Source organism: Yarrowia lipolytica, chromosome 1C, assembly GCF_001761485.1.
Source record: "Yarrowia lipolytica chromosome 1C, complete sequence".
Lineage (NCBI taxonomy): Eukaryota > Fungi > Ascomycota > Dipodascomycetes > Dipodascales > Yarrowia > Yarrowia lipolytica.
Genome location: NC_090772.1, coordinates 734808 through 755370, shown reverse-complemented (window position 1 = coordinate 755370; position 20563 = coordinate 734808). Strand labels below are relative to the sequence as shown.

At 49.7% G+C, this 20563-nt stretch overlaps 9 protein-coding genes across 9 annotated transcripts; 3 read left to right on the top strand and 6 right to left on the bottom strand.

Moving 5' to 3' along the window:
- Positions 1-1959: 1959 nt before the first annotated feature.
- YALI1_C07534g (uncharacterized protein) lies at positions 1960-2301 on the top strand (the record flags this gene model as incomplete). Its single annotated transcript, XM_501492.2, has 1 exon — positions 1960-2301. One exon carries the CDS (start codon positions 1960-1962, stop codon positions 2299-2301), a length of 342 nt encoding a protein of 113 aa, XP_501492.2.
- Positions 2302-2775: 474 nt separating this feature from the next.
- Positions 2776-3435, bottom strand: YALI1_C07519g (uncharacterized protein; the record flags this gene model as incomplete). Its single annotated transcript, XM_501491.1, has 1 exon — positions 2776-3435. One exon carries the CDS (start codon positions 3433-3435, stop codon positions 2776-2778), a length of 660 nt encoding a protein of 219 aa, XP_501491.1.
- Positions 3436-3505: 70 nt separating this feature from the next.
- On the bottom strand, positions 3506-3771 carry YALI1_C07516g (uncharacterized protein; the record flags this gene model as incomplete). The annotated part of the gene is made up of 2 exons (XM_068282219.1): positions 3506-3663; positions 3708-3771. 2 exons carry the CDS (start codon positions 3769-3771, stop codon positions 3506-3508), a joined length of 222 nt encoding a protein of 73 aa, XP_068138320.1.
- An 850-nt stretch (positions 3772-4621) lies between these two features.
- Positions 4622-5776, bottom strand: YALI1_C07495g (uncharacterized protein; the record flags this gene model as incomplete). The annotated part of the gene is made up of 1 exon (XM_501490.1): positions 4622-5776. One exon carries the CDS (start codon positions 5774-5776, stop codon positions 4622-4624), a length of 1155 nt encoding a protein of 384 aa, XP_501490.1.
- Positions 5777-7191: 1415 nt separating this feature from the next.
- Positions 7192-8610, top strand: YALI1_C07481g (uncharacterized protein; the record flags this gene model as incomplete). Its single annotated transcript, XM_501489.1, has 1 exon — positions 7192-8610. One exon carries the CDS (start codon positions 7192-7194, stop codon positions 8608-8610), a length of 1419 nt encoding a protein of 472 aa, XP_501489.1.
- Positions 8611-8996: 386 nt separating this feature from the next.
- Positions 8997-10235, bottom strand: YALI1_C07451g (uncharacterized protein; the record flags this gene model as incomplete). Its single annotated transcript, XM_501488.3, has 1 exon — positions 8997-10235. One exon carries the CDS (start codon positions 10233-10235, stop codon positions 8997-8999), a length of 1239 nt encoding a protein of 412 aa, XP_501488.1.
- A 1708-nt stretch (positions 10236-11943) lies between these two features.
- On the bottom strand, positions 11944-13026 carry YALI1_C07423g (uncharacterized protein; the record flags this gene model as incomplete). Its single annotated transcript, XM_501487.2, has 1 exon — positions 11944-13026. The coding sequence occupies one exon, from the start codon at positions 13024-13026 to the stop codon at positions 11944-11946; it is 1083 nt and encodes a 360-aa protein (XP_501487.2).
- A 2605-nt stretch (positions 13027-15631) lies between these two features.
- Positions 15632-16846, top strand: YALI1_C07397g (uncharacterized protein; the record flags this gene model as incomplete). The annotated part of the gene is made up of 1 exon (XM_501486.3): positions 15632-16846. One exon carries the CDS (start codon positions 15632-15634, stop codon positions 16844-16846), a length of 1215 nt encoding a protein of 404 aa, XP_501486.3.
- A 946-nt stretch (positions 16847-17792) lies between these two features.
- Positions 17793-19322, bottom strand: YALI1_C07360g (uncharacterized protein; the record flags this gene model as incomplete). Its single annotated transcript, XM_501485.3, has 1 exon — positions 17793-19322. One exon carries the CDS (start codon positions 19320-19322, stop codon positions 17793-17795), a length of 1530 nt encoding a protein of 509 aa, XP_501485.3.
- Positions 19323-20563: the final 1241 nt, after the last annotated feature.

Below are 20563 nucleotides of genomic sequence, written 5' to 3'. Positions count from 1 at the left end.
CTCCCCATCGCATTCCACGTACCTCTGGCCCCCAACCTCTAGCCTCATACCCCGCAGCCAGAATGGCGCACCCGGCTAATCCTTCAAACCTAGAGCCGAAGATACAAGTTGAGCCTAGCCAGATGCCAGCCGAGGGCGTCTCATGGGGTTGCGGGGAAGCAACGTAGGTGCCTGGTGCGACCCAGCGGATGCAACCAGAAAAGCGCACGCACTCAAGCCATATGACCGTCGAACAAGGAGTATGCTTGGTATGGAGATATCTCCGGGAATCAGACAGAAGTCAGGTGTATACCATGGATATATTTTTAGGAGACAAGTCTATGTTTCCTGCTATTACATGGAGAAGTGAATCAAAGTCGCAGAACCAGATCGATTGAAGTACCCCCGGGGGAAAAGGACATATTGTGGTTGATGACATGCTGGTGTTCTGGAAGATTCAGCTATTGAATATGATGATATACTACTTGTACATTTGTAGCTACAGTAGATTGTCAGATCAGAGATATGTATCATCTACAATTCAAGTATATACCGTACAGTCTATAGAAGTACGCAGAACAGTCCCTGGGCCGATATCAGGTCAGATAAAACCCCGAAAGTCCCTAAAGTCCCTCAAATTAACCAAAGAAACCACTTTTATCCTTGTCGGTCACGTGTCTAGTCACATGACCGGTTTCTGTTTCCCTCTTCTCCCTACCCTGGTACCCTCGGATAAACTCTCTGTGCTTCCCCACAGATCGACACGACAGGGTGCGGTCCAGAGTAAATGGGCTGTAGAGTTGCTCAACGGAAGGAAGCGATGACAGGTTACGTTTCGAGCCAATTTCCACCGACTCTTTGGGTGGTCCGGTGGTCTTTGTAGCAGGTTAAAAGTGGGGGGAAGGGGAGTCATTATGCAGGGTGGGGGTCATTCGGGTGTCCAAGTATTGCTTCTGTTGGACCAGAAAATCGTCAAAAATCTACAAGTAGTCCTTTTTTCTCGGCACTATCTCCGTCAGAGCACAACCAAACTCACACCGCCCATCCCATACCATATCCAGAGCTTGAGTTACTGAGACAAGAGGGGAAGCTGATGAAGTTGGTCCGACAAGAACGAATGAGCGATGAGCAGAGGTTTTTGGTAACGAAACGAGTAAGAAGCATTGGACGGCTCAGCTCATGTGTATATGTCTATTATCGAAGACAGACTCAAACACGGGGTCTCCTTGCACTCCTGTGTATTGCACCTGTACACAACATACATAACTGAGACATGAGGGAATAGGAGGGGACTATGTCACTGACGAAAACGAGATAGGGGGTGTTAATCCCGATATATCCAGGCGGTGGGTAGTATCTCGGTCCTGGAGCTTGATATTCAACCATTTCCCTCGGCTCAGAGACCTCAATATTCGGTGGAACAGGACTGTACTTTGGTGGAACAAGACTGTACTTTGGTGGAACAAGATGGTTAGAACAAGACGGTCAGAACAAGACTGTCATTTGAGAGTCAAACGAGAAAAGTAGTCTGAAATCAGCTCCTTATAGATTCATTGAATCATCTTCATATCTGGGTGGACTTTTTTAGGTCCTTCTTCTCCGGAAATTGGTTGTACTTTTCCCCCTACTTGTCGATATCTTTACTTAGGAAGCTCAAACAAAATGAAATATATTGTTAACAAAATACTCCACTGACATCATCAACATTCTCAGACGCTCCATTACTCAGCTTCAGTTAGCCCCCTTCAACTTGGCCAACATGAATAAATTTATTTATTTATTTATTTATTTATTTATTTATTCATTTATTTATTCATTTATTTTATTTATTCATTTTATTCAAACTTCATTCAAAGCTGCAGCACTATAGTTAGAACCCCAACTACTCCCAACCGGCATTAAACTCCCATGTTAACTCCGAGCCGAGATTGAACAACATCTCAAGATTCTGTAGAGATCGCCACCTCCCTTTCACCCAACATGCCACCAAAGGAATTCAATTACAAGCCGCAGGAAGATTACCCGTTCGTGGCGGCCATTCTGATGGTCGTGTCCACGCTGCTGGCCGTCATCTCCTACCTGCACATCGAAATGCCGCTGTCCATTCTGGCTCTGGTGGCTCACGCCTTTCTGCTCCTCACCACCTGGCAGAAACTCAACAAGAAGACGGTCTCGTTTCCCTACGTCTACTTCCAGGTTGTCATGGTGTCTGTGTTCCAGATTGTCTTTGCGCACGTCTTGGGCTTCTTCCACTTGTTTATCAGCCTGGGGGCGGTGTGGTTGCTGCAGCAGGCGGAGGTTGCGGGTGTCAAGATCCAGTGAGCGAGTGGACGCAGTGAGCGAGTGGACGCAGTGAGACGGATCCGTGAACGAAGCGAGTAGACTGAAAAGTTCCACGTTCACAGTTCTTTCATCGATTGCAGCCCGAAAAAAACCACAGCCGACCTCTAAAACGACCATAACATCAATGAGGGAAGTTACAGACACGACCGACCATCAATTGACATCATTGAAGCACTTGACAAGTCTTATAGTGCTCCTAGTCACGGTTGTGAAGTCCTGAACTGGACTGTTCCCACCTGGACCCACCCACAAGTTCGACATTATAGGCATTTAACAAAAGATCAACAATCTCTGCATCAATCTACTTGTACAACAATATCACAGCACTCTACAAGTATTCGTACAACACTCTCATAACATATCTTCTATCTACACCAAGTCTTTCAACAATGACTGTGTTAACACTGCTGAGAAGTAAGCTGGCATTTGGGGTGCAATTTCTAGACGCTCTCGCTAGACCATCCGCTCAACATGGTCGCACAGGAAATCCACATTGCGGATCTCGTCCCAGGTGATGCTATCTCGATTCTTGAAGATTGAAATCTCCGGGGTTCGACAGAAACTAGGAAAGGGAAGAGTGGGCGACACTTCGGGAGTAAGATCGGTGGTGATGGAGACGGAACCCATTGTGGACATGATGGATTCCATGGACGACGAGAACCGTCCATTTTCACAATCGACATCCATACTGCTGATGTCAACTCCGTCTGTATCTTCATAACAGGTGCTGTCTCCAGCATAGCATTTGTCCCACTCGGTTTTGGCCAGGTCTCGGTACTCGGAGAGAATTCGTTCGTGCTGAATGAATTTCTCCTGACGGGCCTTTCGGGACTTTTTGGTGCCCACCATTCGGTACCAGGTGATGGCGCATAGATAGGTGGTGTTGCAGAGATGGAAGACGGCTGAGGAGACGAGAATGGCCAGTGACGGCGTGTAGAGCGTGGGCGAGTACTTGAGCACGCAGAAACACGAAAACCAACACGCTCCAGCCGCTCCAGAAAGCACTGTCCAGGTGACTAGCAGTTGGAAGAGGCTGGAAAGTCGGGGCAGCAGAAGAACCAGACCGCTGAGAGTGAAGCTGGAAATGGCGGAAATCACCAGTAGAGGAAGCATTCTTGTGATGGTTGTGGATAGATAGGGGAGAGACTGGTGTACTTTTATATCGGTCTTGGAGTTTCTACCATTATGTGCATAGACTAGATGGAAGGGCGGTTGTCAAAGGTCTCAAATGGGCAAAAGTCCAGGATTTAGAATGTACTATAACACATTGGTTAAGTTCTTGCCAACTCCCTGACCATGTATCTCCTCTACATCTCCTCTGGATCTCCTCTGGATCTCGTTCTGTATTTCAAGCTATATGATCAGATCGTCCAGAACGACACTACTGCCGATAGAGATGTCTAAAATCACATTCATAGCACAGCAGCCGCAGAAGGGTACCTTGTTCATTTCGTTTATGAGAATTCTTGTCCTCCTCGGGTGGATCGCATAGAGTACAGGCGCAGGTGCATGCGCAGGTAAACAAGTTCATTTTCAGGGCGAAGAACTGATCTGAGACCGTCGGGGAGTTCGTTTTCGTTTTTATTCACCTCCAAATGACCGGGTTCTTGACTTGCCGCTCGCGGCTGAGATTTCTCCATCGTGTTTAACCGTCTTCTCTCCAATCCTGGCATCTAAAACTTCACTATATTCTATGGGCCATAAGCACTGCATTGCATTCAAGATGAAGGAGCAATTGGGGATATTGAATGTTATCGGCTCCAAGGAGCTACACTAGACTCTATAGATCTACACACTGCACAATAGACACGGATTCTGTCTGGTACTATGTGCAGTATGAGCTCCAACTGACCACCTGGGCATTGATAACTCTACAGGAACAAACCGCCAACTGGGATTGACGTCTTGAAGAGTGGTCTGTTTCAGAGCTTCATATCCAGAGCCATTAATGGGTCCATTATAGCATAGCATAGCATAGCATAACGAAAACAACTTTTTGATCATTGTCTGCATCTGGCTAGTCTATGGTGGTTCTCTACAGCTTGGTCCAAGTGGCGGTCATCTTCAACACTCGCAACCCCCAAAGGACATACATATATATATATATATTAGTTTATAACACGGCAGAGGAACAGTGGTCGGGGTAGCCAACCGGTTCAGTAATTTGCATCCTCCGTATCTTGTCATGGACCGGAGTAGTCGCCAGCAAGTGGATCAGCTTGATGGCTCATCTGCATTTGGTTGTGCCCCACGTAATCTCGTGCTCGCCTCGAACTAACAGTCAGCATCGTCTGGTCAGTTAGACAGGAACATTCAACTCCCGGTAAGCCTCCTTCACCTCAGGGTCTTCATCCACCTTCATGACCATCATATCCTGAATGGTCTGGTCTCGAACATCCTTTCTGCTCTGCTCACTCGGGAAAGCAATGAGTTCCCAGTCCAGAGCATTCTTGGCCTCAAAGTACACCTGGTCCACGAGGGTAGACACGTTTTCAATGTCCTGGGGCTTGAGCTTGCCGGTCTTGGCAATGCTGGTCTGTCTGATTTCGTCGGCCTTCTTGTGTCCAAAGAACAGCTCAATCAGCGGTAGATAGAGCTGCATGGCTCCAAGAAGGAACTCGGGCAGAATCTTTCGCAGCACAGAAATCAACTGGTAAGGCAGCTGGATCTTTTTGAGGAATCCATAGGCGTGGAACCACTCGAGCACCTGGATGATTCGGTTGTCCTCGGGACGGGTGTAGATGGTCAGTTCAATGAGAACCTGACATCCCAGAAAGTAGAATCGCCAGAATCGGCCGGTGGGCGCCATTCCAAAGACCCAAAGGAAGAGCAGAACGGCAAAGGTGAGTCCGTGCTCGGCCATGGCGTTCTTGACGCCGGTCGACAACACTTCCCAGTCGGAAATGGCAGACTCCTCCTTCTGTTTCTTGGATTTCTGGCTCTTGGACTCGAAGTGAGAGCCCTCCTCCTGTTGTTTGATGAGCTGCTTGATCTTGTCGACGAACGTGGGTCCGAATCGGTCGTAGCCAAACTTGAGTTTGGGGTCGCTGAGAATCTCGTACGAGGTCTTGAGCTCGATGAAGTCGTCTTCGGCCTGCTTGGGGTCTTTTCCAAGGCTTCGGGCCTTGTCGGGGTGGTTGGTCACAGACAACTTCTTGTACTGTCGACGAATATCACGGGGCAGGGCCGTGGAGGTCAGATTCAGAGCATGGTAGTGACTCTGTTGGTACGAAAGGTCCGAGTTGTCTTTAGTGACATCGTAGTAGCCCTGAGCCACCCGGAACGCCAGCAAAAAGATGCCAATGGTCAAAATGATGCGTTGTCGCAGGTTCTGCTTGCTTTTGATTGTCGGTCGCTCGCCCACCGGATACTTCATTTTCTCGTAGATCCACTGGATGATGGGCGCCAACACCGACGGCAAAATGCTCCACACTGCCACGGAAGAGATGAGCATGTTGGAGGTGTGAAGTAGGATGGGTTTGTCTTATTTGTGATGTTTGTGATGATTGTGTCGTTTCTGCGTCGTTTCTGCGTCGTTTCTAGGCCGTTTTAACGCCGTTTCTGTGTCCCTTGGTTCTGCCACCAAACTGCTGCCACTGGTGTCTTCGAACCCTGACAAACTCAAACCAGGGTCTGCAGAATGCGGGACACGTAAGCAGCGGGGTAATTGCGGTAAGCACGTGAGACTGGCGGGGGTAGAGTGGATCACGTGCACAGACAAACAATACCTATATCCAACACGTACACGTACACGTGTAGGGGCGTCACATGACCTACTCGATGACTAATCCGATGATTTATTGACTCTTTCCATTGCCTGTTATTGAGCTAGTTGCTATGTTTTGTATTGTATTGTAACTGCCTGGCAGACGCGAAAAATGCAACCAAGTCGCCAACACAACTTGAACTGGAAGGGGAGAAAAGTGGCGGCTCGTAGATCACGTGATTACACCTTATGAGGGGGGGGCTAAGCACAACACCACTCCCAGCATTTGTATCTATAGCGCGCAACTGTCAAGGTATCTGACTGCATTTCAATCGGCTTTTGTCGTGTTTTATTTTGTATTTTGGGGGGGGGTTATTTTTATTTTTATTTTTGTTTTTCGTATTTTTTCGTATTTTTTCGTATTTTTTCGTATTTTTTTCGTATTTTTTTCGTATTTTTCGATTATTTTTCGATTTTTTTTTTTTTGTTTTTCGTATTTTTCGATTTTTCGATGGTTTTTTTTTTTGTTTTTCGTATCATCACCACCATAAAATGCCCTAACCCAGAGTCACATGACCGGTCTCTTTGACCATCCCCATTTGGCACTTTTTCTTCTCCTTCGACTTGCCTCTGATCTCATTCGAATTTCCATGTTTTGGAGTTAGTCTAAGAAATATAGATTGTTTCATGTCCAGTTGTTCAGCTCTATGGACGTGACGCAGACATTATTGATATACCATTAGAATCTGCGCAAAAATCTCATCTTTTTGATATATCAAATTCGGGTATTATACAGCTCCATAATTCTCCGACACTGTCCCTTCATCCTAACTAAATTCAACAAATAAAATGTTAGTTACTTGTACTAATTCCCGGCTTAAAACACCCACCCAAAAACGTCCACGTATCTCACATAAAGTGATGGAGAAAGAGTCCAATTAGTGAGTGATAAAGAACTGATTTTGAGAAATCAAATTTTCCAATGTATTTTCATCGTCCCACCGATCAACCTGGTTTTTTCCAATTGTCTCTACAACAAATATTATCAATAATATAAAACCGCCCATCGAGGAATCGAACCAAAGACACAACTCTAACCCCAGATCCAAGACCCTAGGTATGAAGAGAAGAGGTGTTCATCCGATTCTCTTCACTACAACAAAATGAGCGAAAAGGAAGTTTCGTTTGTGGATTTGACGGCTGACGAGTCACGTGACGAGAAGGACGAGGTCGATGTTGCTTCTGTGTCACGTGACGATGCCATTGACGTGTCCGAGGTTCAGGATGCCTTGGAGCAGATTGATTTGGAAGTTGAGGGAGAGGAGGAAGCGGAGGCTGGCGGAGATGCCGGCCATGATGTGGAGGAGGAGCTGGAGGAGCAGGGGTCACGTGACGAACCCGAGGCTGTGGACGAGTCACATGTCAAATCACATGATGAGCTGGTCGGGGAAACGGAGGACACTACGGACATCAAGGAAGACGCCAACGGAACCGACAAACTGTCAATTGACCCTAGTACCAGACATCAGGACTCGCCAATTGCGCTGGAAACCAAAGAGGTGCTTGAAATGACCGAAGATGGGGACGTGGATGAGGAGGAGGTTGAGGAAGCTGTTCAGAAGGAGGAGGCTGAGGTTGACGCCATGGAGGACAATGCAGCTGCCGACGACGAAGCTGATCATCTGGCCGTTCCCGAGGCACCCCAATCCGAGTCTTCGTTCGGAGAATTTGCATCCGAAGACGAGTTTGGAGACTTTGATGATTTCGAGGAGATGCAGGAGACTGAAGCTGTTGAAGCCCAGCAAGTTCCGACGCTGGATACGTCACGTGAAGAGACCCCGATGGCGTCTCAGACGAATCTGTCAATGCCCCAGGCTTCCCCATCGGTCAAATCTGTGCTTGCAGACGACTCGTTTTCGTCCTTCACCTCTCTTTCTTTTGCTGCCAAGTCTGTTCTGGAGGACAATGGCTTGGCACAGGTGTTCCCCGAACCCAAGGAGCCTGCAGGCCAGAAATTTGAGCTTAGTGAGTCTGCATCTCAGATCTACGCTCTTCTGTGCTCGGTTCCCACTTCGGAACTCAACTTTCTGAAGTCGTTCACTCGACGACTGCTTCTCAAAGACGTGGGGGTGCCTCTGGATCTTGACGAGCTGCTCCCTCGCAAGGAAAAACAGCATTTAGTCATCAGACGAAGCCGTCGGTCGCTGGACAAGACGTCCAAGTCAAGAGATAGCACTGATGGAAAGACGCCCCCCGGCGGCTCTCGAGCGGCCACCCCGACTCCTACAGACTCGTCACGTGCCCAGACGCCTGTGACGGTCGATACCGAGCTCAAGCTCGACTCGTGGCTACGGCTGGTGGAGATTCGGCCCGAGCAGCGGGAACGAATGGAGCAGGAAGAGCTTCAGGAGCTGGTCAACCAACTCAAGACGGCCAACTCCGAGGCCAAGCTGCTGCTCAAGCAATGGGAAGACAAGCTGGCGCTGGGATACAAGAACAAGGAGGCGTTTGAAGCTGTTGTGGAGAACATGGTCGGGTTTGCCCAGAAGCAGAGATTGAAGAAGGGCGGTAAGAAGAAGTGAACAGAGTGCCCCGTGAACGGAGTGAACAGAGGTTGGAATAACGAAAACAACAACTACGACAACGACTACGACAACGACAACGACAACGACAATGACCACGAATCAAATAGACAAATATTTATTGCATACTACACAACTGACGGTTGGAATGTCAGTAGATCTATCCAGGTGCTTGGATTTGCACCAGAAGACCAACAAGTTGGTCAACTGATCGTATGCCTTTAGATATGCTCGTATAGGCACTTGTAGATCCACCAATCTCCCTCAGTTTGTATTCAAAAAGTGCAACCAGTGGGTGCATTTGATTACGTCGCCATCTACGCGTCCAAAACGGTGCAAGGCAGTCGCACCAGTATGTGTGTTTACATATGCAATAAATATCATGTCTAATTAACGGGAACGGCACTGGCGCCAATCTCCTCCACCTTCTTGGGAGCCTCAACCGCAGGCCGAGGAATCACTTCGAGGTAGTTGGCCGGCACGTATCCGCTTCGGCCGTCCCGAGTTCGCACTCGCCACCATTGCGAGGGGTTGCCCATGGGGTCTGTCTTTGCGAGAACCGCCACCAGGTCGCCCTTTCGCAGCTCGAGCTCCAGCTGAGGGTTCTCGGGCACAAAGTCAAAGTTGGCCCGGCAGAACTCCAGCTTGGAAGGGTCGATTTCGGCGCCACCCTCCATACCAGGGCCGCCCATTCCCATCTGGGCACCAGGCAGCAGGTTGCCATGCTCATCGTACATGCCCTCCTGCTTGGCGGCCAGCGCCTTGATCAGCCGACCCAGCAGGTAAGGCAGACCAAAAACGGCCGTCAGGAAGAAGAGCAACGGCTTGTACGAGGGCCGGGGACCTCTTCCGGGACCCGCCGCTCCGCCAGTAGCCTCGAACTTGGCGAAACCGGCAGGAGTGATGCCGTTCGCACCGGTGACAGGCTGGCCAGACAGCTTTGCCACCAGCCGGCGGGCCCACCGCATGATGGCGTAGATGCCGAGCAGCGAGCCGAGGGTGTTTTTCAGGTTGCCAAACTGCTCTGCAACAGAGACCATGGCGAAGAAGGACGACTGGGTCGCCATGTAGGTGGACTCGAGCATCTGCGCGAATCCACCCACGGCTCCAACGATGCTTTCGATCAGCTGGAATGTGGCCTGGGTACCTCCTGCCAGACCGTTCTGACCCATGGGTCCGCCACCCATACCTCCGTATCCTCCGTATCCCCCCATGCCTCCGTACGAGCCGTAGCCTCCATATCGAGAGCCGTACATGCCTCCCATGCCGCCCATTCCTCCGTAAGATCCGTATCCACCGAGTCCCGAGCCGTAGCCGGAGCCATACGACGAACCCATGCCGTATGATGATCCGTAGCCGGAGCCATAAGACGAGCCCATGCCGCCATAGCCCGAGTTCATGCCTCCGTAGCCCGAGTTCATGCTAGAGCCCATAGGCGAGCTCAGGGCGTTGGAGGTAGAGCCCATGGCCGAGGGTCTAGACGGCAGTTCGGGGGCTCCAGTTGCGCTGCCGGCTGAAGACGACACGGCGTCTGTGGAGGCCGGGGTGGCTGTTGCCGCCGGTGTCGCGGTGGCTGCGGAAGAGCCAGAGGCGCCTTCCCATGGTTTTGGTCGTGGCACGCTCATGTTTGCCTTGTGTTGTGTTGTGTTGTGTAGTGTAGTGTTGTGTAGTGTTTTTGAGAGAGAGCTGTGTTTGTGTCGCTTGTGTCGCTGTCGTCGTAGCTGCTGTTTTTGTGTCGCTTGTCTACTGTAACTCGTAGTTTGAAGTGTCCCGTCGTCAGTTATAAAGACTGTGCAAATACAAGGGAGAAAGTTGTGGAGAGATTCGGAGGAGGGTGAACTCAAACGAAAGTGGTAGTTTAGGGTTTATACGTTGGATTTTGACATTGAGAACATTGTAGAACAGATGTCTCCAGAACGAGCTGCAGCGGTCCTAGAGAGAAGCCGGAACCTCTGTTGGGATCACGTGATCTTTATGGGTGATATTTCCGCGTGAAATCCCCCCTTTTCCACCTTCAACGCCTCCAAGAACTCCCTCTTTTCTCTCTACTTTTTCACAAGAGTGGGAAACCTTATTTTCATGCATGTTTTCCCCACGTTTACCTCGGCAAAAATCACGTTGGCGGGGTGCACCGTGTAGGGTAACTAACGGCCGTGCATACACCGAGGCGTTGGTTCGAGGCGCGGTCCAGCACTTTTGGACAGTTGGTGGTTTCTGTGCGAAATCGGGGAACTGGCCAATCAGGGGCGAGTCTTTTTTGCATGTTTCTTTTTCGGAAAATCCGATTTTGCTCTCCAAGCAACCCTAACTTTTTGCCACCAGTTTCAGAAGTTAGCACCGGATTATTTAAAAAAAAATTGAAAAATGGCGAAAAAAAAATGGAAAAAAAAAAACAGAGAAAAAAAAGAAGAAAAAAAAACCGGAAAATCGGAATGAGAGAATGTGAAGACAGTGACGTAGAAGATGGTGAAATACACAAGACGGTGAGGTACAAATTCACCTGAAGTCCCAGTACAAGGGTACACTCGTATTTGCACGTATAGAATTTATTTAATTAATTAATTAATTAATTAATTAATTAGTATGTCGGAGTTCGACTTGTGAATCAATGTACGGGTACAAGTACGAGTACTTGAAGTGATGAATGTCCTAATCTGTACAACCATTCTAGAGACTGTCGCATTCATGGCATCGGGCTCGGATTCTTCCAGCTCCTCCGTGGAGTCAGAAACCGCCATCTCTTCAGCAACATGAGGAGATGAAAGACTACCTGTAGTAATCACTCAAGATCCTGCAAACTGCAAGTTGGATCTAGGAGATTCTCGGCGCAATGTCTTCATCCCAGGCTTAGAGACTGGATCGGTAATCTGGTCTCTACTTGCTCCAAGACGCGTTTACATCCAACTCAAGAGCTAGGACGGAGAGGAATCAAGTTGATACCACTGTTTTGACACTGATATGGTTGCTCTTTTGGTCTTTGGACTCAGAAAACAGGTACTATGACGTCTGTCAACGGTGGAAGGAGAGCCTGGCACCGCATTGAGTTCCATTATCAAGTTCAAGGGTTGGAGCTTGGACGAGGGTCGGACAGGGGTTGGATTCAAATGCGCGAGGCGGTACTGTATGTACTGTACTGGAAGGTGTCAGGTCTCATGTCTCTCGTCTCTTCTACTTGTAGTCTTTCTTCTTCTCATACACGTCTAATACACGTTCCTGTTAATAATCCATTCTATTATAGTCGTAGCAGTTGGAGTCACTTGGGCATCTCGTTCCAATTCACTCAAATCCCCCCAAGTAACGGTCACTGCTTCGCATCTCGCAATGTTGAGCTCGTTAATGACCTCCAGTAGTAGGCAGACCGACCGACAGCTTGAAAGTATCGTAAATGAGCCACTGCATACCGGTCAGGGTACCAATCATGAAGATTCGCACCGGCAGACCGTTCCAAAGACCCTTGAAACCAATTCGCTTGTAGATTCGCTCCACGGTCTGCAGAGTGGACTCGCCGGGCTTCTGCTCACTGTTGACCTTGGAGACCATGACGTCGGCGGGGTGGGAAATGACGGCACACAGAATACCGGCCAGGTAACCTCCGGCAAAGGAGACTCCAATCTGCTGGGCGGTGGAGAAGTCCTTCTTGGGCTTTCCGAGATACTCGTAGATCTTCTCGACAATCTTCTCGAACGAAGCAAACTTGACCATGGTGTAGGGGATCTGTCGGAACCAGAGGGGACCCAGACCCTTCCAGAGACCGCCCAGACCCTCGGAGGCGACAATCTTCTTCCAGCCGTCAATAGGGCCCTTGGCAAAGGGAGGAATGGTGGTCTGGGTTCGCACCTTGATGGCCTCCCAGGGACACAGAAAGATGTCGGCGATAAACTCGGCGGTGGCAGAGGCCGCCAGGAACACTCCCGTCTTGTACTTGGACGCGTAAGGCTCGCCCAGAAGCTGGGAGTACTGGTACTTGAACACCTCGTAAAGTCCGTACTTTCCGGCTCCCTGGAAGGAGTAACCGATAAAGGTGGCTCCCAGACCGGCCCAGATGCCGCCAAAGCCCTCGGTGGCCATGATCTTGGACCAGCCCTGCAGATTGCCCTTGTAGATGTTAGGGTCCACCTGTCGTCGACACTTGACCACATCCAGAGGAGTCACGGCCGAATGGGTGGGGCCACAGGCAATGATTCCTCCAATGGTGCAGGCCAAAAAGTACTTTGTGGAATACAGCTCGATGGGCCCAGTCTTCTTGCGCAGCTCGTCGACGCCCTTTTGAACCTCCTTCTCAACGCCCTTGGCGGCTCCGTCCAACGACGCTCGGATCCAGAAACTTGGTGATGATTGCGACATGGTCTTTGTGTGTCCCAAATGTGTGTGTTGACCACCACTCTGGCGATGGGAGGGTGTATTTATACATTTCATTGTCCAGTCCCTAGAATCAAAACTAAAGACTAATGTTTAATACCTCATGGGGGGGCACAATGTCCGATTGCTGGTCAATTTTTGGACTTTTTTAAAAAATAAAGACACCAATCAACTCTTCTCGTCAAGAAAAATCTCCCCATTTTTTCGGAATTCCAAAATTCCAACTCCTACAACCTCAATTGAACTGCCCAGTATCTTGACCACCAGCGCCAAGGTTGCTCTTGCCGGAAATATGCACCATTATTTCCGAAAGACGAAGCGAATAAGATGGTGGGTTTTTGCGCCATTTGCGATGCGGCACTTTGGCACGGAGAAGAAAGAACAGCAGGGGGGAGTTTTCGGCTCAATAATATCTAGATCACGTGACCCCGCCGCCGCCGCGGGCCCCATTTCGCAGATGACTAATCGGTTTGTCTCCAGCAGCAAAACCTTGTTTCGCGGCGTTATTTCCACTTGCCTTATCTTCGGACTTGGAGCCGCAGCATGTCGGAAAAACTGGTCAAAATGGTCGGAGTTGGTCATGTGACTGTCACGTGAGGTGTGAGCGAGAGGAGAATTGATTTGCAATGTTAAATTTGTATGAGATGGTTACAGGGTTATGAACATGTCTCTTTTTGTTTTATATTTCTATGGTTTTTTATTGGTTTTTTTTTGGTTTTTTAAATTATTTTTTGATTTTTTTCGCTTTTTTCACATTGTTCAAACACACTAATCTTAGCCCCAGTCCGATGACGTAATTGAAGCGGTTTGGGGGGAAACACGTGACCAGAGTGGTTCCGTGGTTGCCCTGGGGGCTTCTTTCAGCTGACTAAACCCGGTCACGTGCCTCTTGGCCCGGAATCGGTCGAATTTCGTCGGATTTTCATGCGGCTCCGGATGCGGCTGGTTTATAATAGGAAATAGGAAACAAACGCCTTAGCCGTGTGGTTAGTCAGCGGATATTTGGAGAGGGAGTGGGTTAGTCAGGATTCATGCGGGAATATGAGAATCGTACCGTACTCTTCTGGCCAATGTGGTTCCGAAGAACGTGACTCCAGGCTGTTCCACTGACCTCCCATCTGACTCCAGCCTTCTGAACTACTGTCTTAACCTGGTACCAATTGCACCTGTGAAAGGTATATATTTATATCCGTAATGGAGTTTCAAGTACTGCTCATATTATGTCAAAACAGTTTTCTTGACTGTCTGCTTGCTCACAAGTCGGCCCAAAAGTTGAGCTTGGTTGGGCGAGTTCGGCGTGATTCAACGGACGTTTGAGCGGCCGTCGTGACGATCTGTCGCTTGGCTTGTGGTCATTTTGGTTAGGGTCATTTTAGTTGCTGGAAGTGTACTGGGTCGGTTTGGAGAAGAAAAATAAAAAATAAAATTATTATATTATTATATTATTATTATATTATTATTGTTATTGTTATTAATTTGGTAGAAATCGGATTAAACACAAAATTGACATGTTTCACGTGATTTGTTCCCCTGATATCATCATATTTCTCAATCCATCTCTTTCGGTCCATTTTCGGCATCATAAATTGGTGCAATAGCCGGACGCGTCGGGCGCAAAATTAAAACTCGTCTTAATTAGGCATATTAATTAATTGGCGCATATTCGAACCTTGTTAATATTATTAGATGCACTTTTGGAGGAAGGGGTTGGACCAGCAAGTGAGTCGGTACAGTACTTGTACAGTACTTGGGTTGAAGTTTCTGATGGAGGGGTGGGGTCACGTGACCATCACCTCAATGCGTGGCCATCGTCGGTCACACACACCTCACGTGATCCCCCAGTAGCACTCGCATCGTCCTCCTCTCGTATTCGCTACACGTGCATGTGGCTGTTACACGCACACAATGCATGTGTTTCAGATGTTGGACAGGTCGCTGGAAGCCATCTAAGACAAAAAAAAACAAAAAAAAAGCTGATTCGGGGGTCTTTTCCAGCCGTGTTAGACTTGTCTTGACCCCTTGGTAGCTACTACTTGTAGCACAAGACTTGAAATGTTGAATCAAGGGGCATTGCCTACGGCAGCGGGATAGTGGCTGGTTAGCGTCAACAAGGGTATAGACCGGGTAATAGGTGGATGGAAACGGGATTGAAGGACGTTTTCGAGAGTATACACGCGTTTTCCCCATCACGCGCGTCTTTTTTGACACATTTTTCGAGCTCTTGTTGTCTTTGTCTGTCTGTCTTTTTGTCTCTGTCTACCTCTGTTTGCCCGTCCGATTATCGCGTCGATCCCTGCGTCTTAGAGTTGAATCTAACCCGTTTGGGATCGGCTGCAACCGTGGATCTGAGATCCAGGGGTGTATAAGAGATTGACTGTGGTCGGTGTGACGGGAACATCAGCGGGTTTTTTACCAGGTTGCCGAAGACAGATCAAACGAGACTGTCGACAGCACAAGCAACGTCTGATTCAAGCAGCATCTGATTCAGAAAACTTTGCGAACCGTTTTGAGGAGGGTGGTTTGTTATAATAGCAAGCAAAGAGGTGTTAGAGGACCGACGAAACCGACTGACGAAAACGACACACACATAAGAACCACCATTTCGCAATCAGTGTTCTCAACTTGTGATCTTGGACATCATCCGACACTCTTCACGGATAGAATGTTAGCACATGTTATACACCTGGTCCTGCCGCACCTCGCGGCCAAGGACACCAAGAACCTGTCGCTGACGTCCCGAGACCTCTACAAGACCATGGTGGCTCTGGAAGCGCGCCACTTTCTCGCCAGCAAAGACATCTGTCCCTGGAGCCAGCCGTTCGACTTGTCGTGGAAACAGGTGGCCGAACAACTCATTCCCCCGGAGAAATTCAAGCAGATTCCCCACCTGGACCTCAATCTCCACCAGCACACACCGTTTCGACCCTCCCCTCTTTCGCTCTTGTCGGAATCGGCCCAGGGACACTTCACTCTGGTTGAAGAAGAGGAGTTCATTCACGAGGAGCTGTGGGACACTCTGGTTCCCGACTCGGCGCTCATTTGCGACGCCATGTATCAGGACCCGACTCGAGTCCGGTTGGAGCAGGTCCAGACCTCCATTTTCGACAACAACTCCCTCGACGACCCATTTTTCGACCTCACGACCGGCACCCGGGCGAAAACGCCCAGACAGACCCAAACGTCGCCCCAATCGCCCCCCAATGCCTTCTCCTTCTTTGCTAAAAACCGCCAGTGGACCTTCACGCTGCCCAACCCGAAAAAAAACGAGTATCGGGTCACCGCAAAGGCATACACGCTGACGGGGTGTGCGGTTCTGGTCAAGTCGAAGACCAGATGGCTTCTGGTACTTTTGGAGGAGGGCAAACAAACGACAATTGCCCTCCCCATAGCTCTGACCCCGATTCCGGCCGGGGTGGCCACCTCTGGAGCTCACATTTTCATCTGGGAACCGCTCCACACCGCCACCAGCAACCTGTACGTGGTTACCAATGGCACTTGCCACTTTCTGGCCTCCTTTAAGGGGACCACGGCGTTTCCAGCCCCCCTCTTGCACAACCAGACCCTTCATCTAGTCCACAGAAACTCCATTGTCACCGTGGATGTCACTGGCAACAAAAAGATCCAAAAGACAAGCCTCAACCTCCAGGGAAGACTTCTGGGCAACGTCCAGTGTCTGGGCGACAGATACCACCACATGTCCTACGGCTACAAGGGCTCCATCTATCGAGTCTTGCTCAACACCGACACCAAACGGTACTGCGTGGTTCCCAAGCGTGACGACGACGGATACCTTGTCTATTGCGACGGAGAGTGGAAGCGGTACTTTTTCAGTCCAAAATTCTGGGCCATCGAGCCTCTGAGTCCCGTTTCCATGTGACTCCATAGACAGAGATGGCATGTCGAAAGAGAAGAGTCAGGACAGATGATATAATCAGATGACATAATCAGATGACATAATCAGATGGCATAATCAGATTACATAATTAATTAATTTATATTGCTGGATATACAGAGAATGTCCTATTTCCACAGACTGCAACCCTCCATCGTCTGATCTCTCTCTCACCAAACGATCAAGGACTGGCAAAAGACATCGAAACAGGTTCTAGGATTATTGTTCCACACGAGAGGAGTACAAGACCCTCTCTCCATCCAACTGAACCTCAGTCCAACCAGTTTTCTTTTGGTTATCTTCATTGTGCTGTGCTCACAATTAGACATGCTTAGTTGACTAATTACTTGGGAATTGTTAGAAAAAAACCCGGCTGGGGGTCTTTTTTGGACGTTCAAAAACAGCTGGAGATTCGCAAAAGGTTTCATTCGGTAACTAAAACACCAGTTGCTAACATAATTCGGAAATAATCGTGTTTTTTACTAGCAATATCTCTGCTATCGACGATTCAAGTTGCAGGATCAAGTATTGTTTGTTGGACACTTTGTTTAAGAATACTTGAAGAATGGAGCAGAAAAAATTATGCTGAGCACGCCAAAGTGAAGTTTGACGGCAGTGATCGCCCATTAACGAAGTTGATAAGGGAATACAACATGATCCGGAGATAACGAGACTAAAGAAACTCCACTGTCTCTGTTCAAACCGTGTCACACAGATTCGAGTTGATCAAGACGAGTTCAATCACATGTATCTGACCCAGCCTTCGGTTCCAACCTTCGAATTGGGCTCAAATCTCCTGTGTTGAAATTATGACATTATCGGATCTGTTGTCTACAAGTACTGTACTTGTACTTGTACATCTCTCTACCTGCGACCTCCCCAGCTCGCATACACAGATTAAATTACATATAAATACACACTCCCATACTCTCTAATTGTACCCATTCTCAGCAAGAACCTCGGCCAGAGTGTTGGCCAACACGTCGATCATACGGTCTATCTCCACCCGGGTGACGGTGTACGCGGGAGACACCATCATGTGGTCTCCGAGAACAGAATCAATGGTGCCCTTGCCCTTGAGGAAATGGGCGCCGTTCTCAATGCACCGAACATGCATGATGCCAGCCAGGTTCATGGAGGCCGGAAACACCTCCTTGGTCGCCTTGTCCGCCACAAACTCAACGTCCCAGAACAGACCCCGGCCCCGCACGTCTCCGACATAAGGGTTGTCTGCAAACTTGCGCTTGAGAGCCATGCCCAGATACTTGCCCATCTCGAAGCACTCCTCAATGAGATTCTGGTCGAAAATAAGCCGCTGGATCTCCAGAGCCACGCCAGTGGCAAACACGTGGTCCTGGTAGGTCTGGTGGCCGTAGACAATGCCCGAGCCCTTCTGGAAAACGTCAAAGACCTTGGGGGAAAGCAGGACTCCTGCGAGAGGAACGTAGCCACCTCCTAGTACCTTTGCCACGGTCTGAATGTCGGGGCCGCCAGTGCCGGCCTCAAACTCGGGCTCCCAGGCGTGGTAGGTACCGGTTCGACCCATGCCACACATGACCTCGTCCAGAAGGAACAGAGCGCCGTACTTGTGGCAAATGTCTCGGCAGCCGGAAATGTAGCCCTTGGAAGGGGGCACGGCACCGAGAGTGGCGCCAATCACAGTCTCGCACACAAAGGCAATGACCGTGTCGGGGCCCAGCTCCTGGAACTTGGCGTCCAGCTCGTCCAGCAGCATTTGGGTGTACTGCTCCTCGGTCTGGCCGTCCTTCTGGTGCCGGTAGGGGAAGCATGTGGAGACCTTGTGGAAGGCCTTGGAGTTGAGAATCTCTTTGTAGGGCACCTGTCGGGACTTGAAGCCGCCGAGGGAAAGAGAGCCAAGGGTGTTGCCGTGGTAGGAGAAGTCACGGGAGATGAAGTTGCATCGCTGGGTTTGGCCCTGCTCGTAGAAGAACTGGGTGGCAATCTTCATGGCGGTCTCGTTGGCCTCCGACCCGGAGTTGAGAAACAGGGCCCGCGAAAAGGCCCCGTTGGACTTGGATAGAATGAGCTCGGCGAGATCGTCGGCCTGCTTGGAGCCCACGGCATGCGTGAAGATGTAGGGCAGACCAGCACAGTGCTGCATGGCCTGCACGATTCGGGGGTGGTTGTGGCCCACGGCGGCGACGGCAGCCCCGGAGGAGCCATCGAGGATGTCGTATTGGGCGCCGGTCTTGGGGTTTTCCAGTGTCAGGTAGGAGCCTTTGCCAGCGATGGCTCGGGGGAGGTCCGCATTCACGGCGTTCTGGAAGATGGACATGGTGAGGGGTGCAATAGGTGAATCTGTGTTAGCAATCGAGGTGGGGTAGTCATCAGCTTTTGGCAACAGCATGGGCTCAACTGGTTCTGTGACACACAAACGCAGTCCATATGTCGGTGTTGCAACCACCTGTTGTTCCAGACAAGTCAGGTGGCTCAGACCCATGGAGACATACGGGTTGATAACCCCACATGATCCAAGCCAGGGACACGTACTAGTCGCCTGTCACTACAGATCAACGTAGATACTCACAATATCAGGTGTTGAAGGAAGAGAAGTCTAGATTGAGACACAAAAGAAGTTTCGAGGTGTACGATGTCTCGTGATGTGTTGTGTTTGTGGTGATTCTGGGTCGGTGTGAATCTGGGTCGGTGTGAATCTGGGCCGGTGTGATTCTTGGTCGGTGTGATTCTTGGTCGGTGTCAGTCACGCTGTGTGTATCTTCTGTTTCTTGTTCTTTCGATGTCTGTGTCAACTCCGTTCTAGTGTGTGGGTCAAAACACCGGGCAACAAGACGTCTATATATACTTGGGCTATCTTTTTGACTACGGCCTTGTTGTCACCACGCATTATCTTTTTGGCTATCGTATCGTATCGGACATGCGACATAGTCCAACTGGATCTGAACATGTCGGATATGCGATTCCGCAAGTGACAAGTGACAAGTGACAAAGAGAGGCAAGGGAGCTCGCAAAAGGACCGAGTTATAAACAGAATCCTCAGGGAACCGATCCCTGGATCCCGCCGCCCGAACCAACAGCGTCAATGACGACCGGACTGTGTTGCCTCCCGTTTCCGAGCCCCTTGGAAGCCCGTGTCGCCGCCCCGCCCATTTCGAACCCCCGTCACCCTCTTTGCACCCTCTTTGGTGCCTTATCAGAGCACAATACCCGTACCCCTGGTGCATCAACAATCCGCATTTCACACCAGATAATGCATCCATGCCGCACCCAGCACCAGATCCAAGTTGCCCAAAACGGGTCGCAGAGACACAAAACCACATCCACACGAATCGCCCCATCCCCAGCTCCACCTCCATCCACTTTCTTTCCTTCCCTTGCGTCCTCCTTCACCTACATTCTCCGTCTCCGTCCCCCTCCCCCACGCCAATCACCTCCGTTCCCCAATCACTAGCCTGACTCGGCGAGCAAAAGCGAAAAACGGAATCAATCAAATCAAAGCCTTATCATAGTGGTGTGCTCTTATCTGACCTCAGCAAGATAAGCACCGTGGTATCAGATATCTCCAGAGTATCCTCATTTTTTCCCGCCGTCTGGACGCCTCACAAGACGTTGCAAACACACCGCCGCGGCCAAAATCGCCGCCCCGCTTCCCCACAATATATATACACACGCCGTTACCCTCTATATCGACGCTTAGGCAAGCCACAAAACCATCAGAACGCC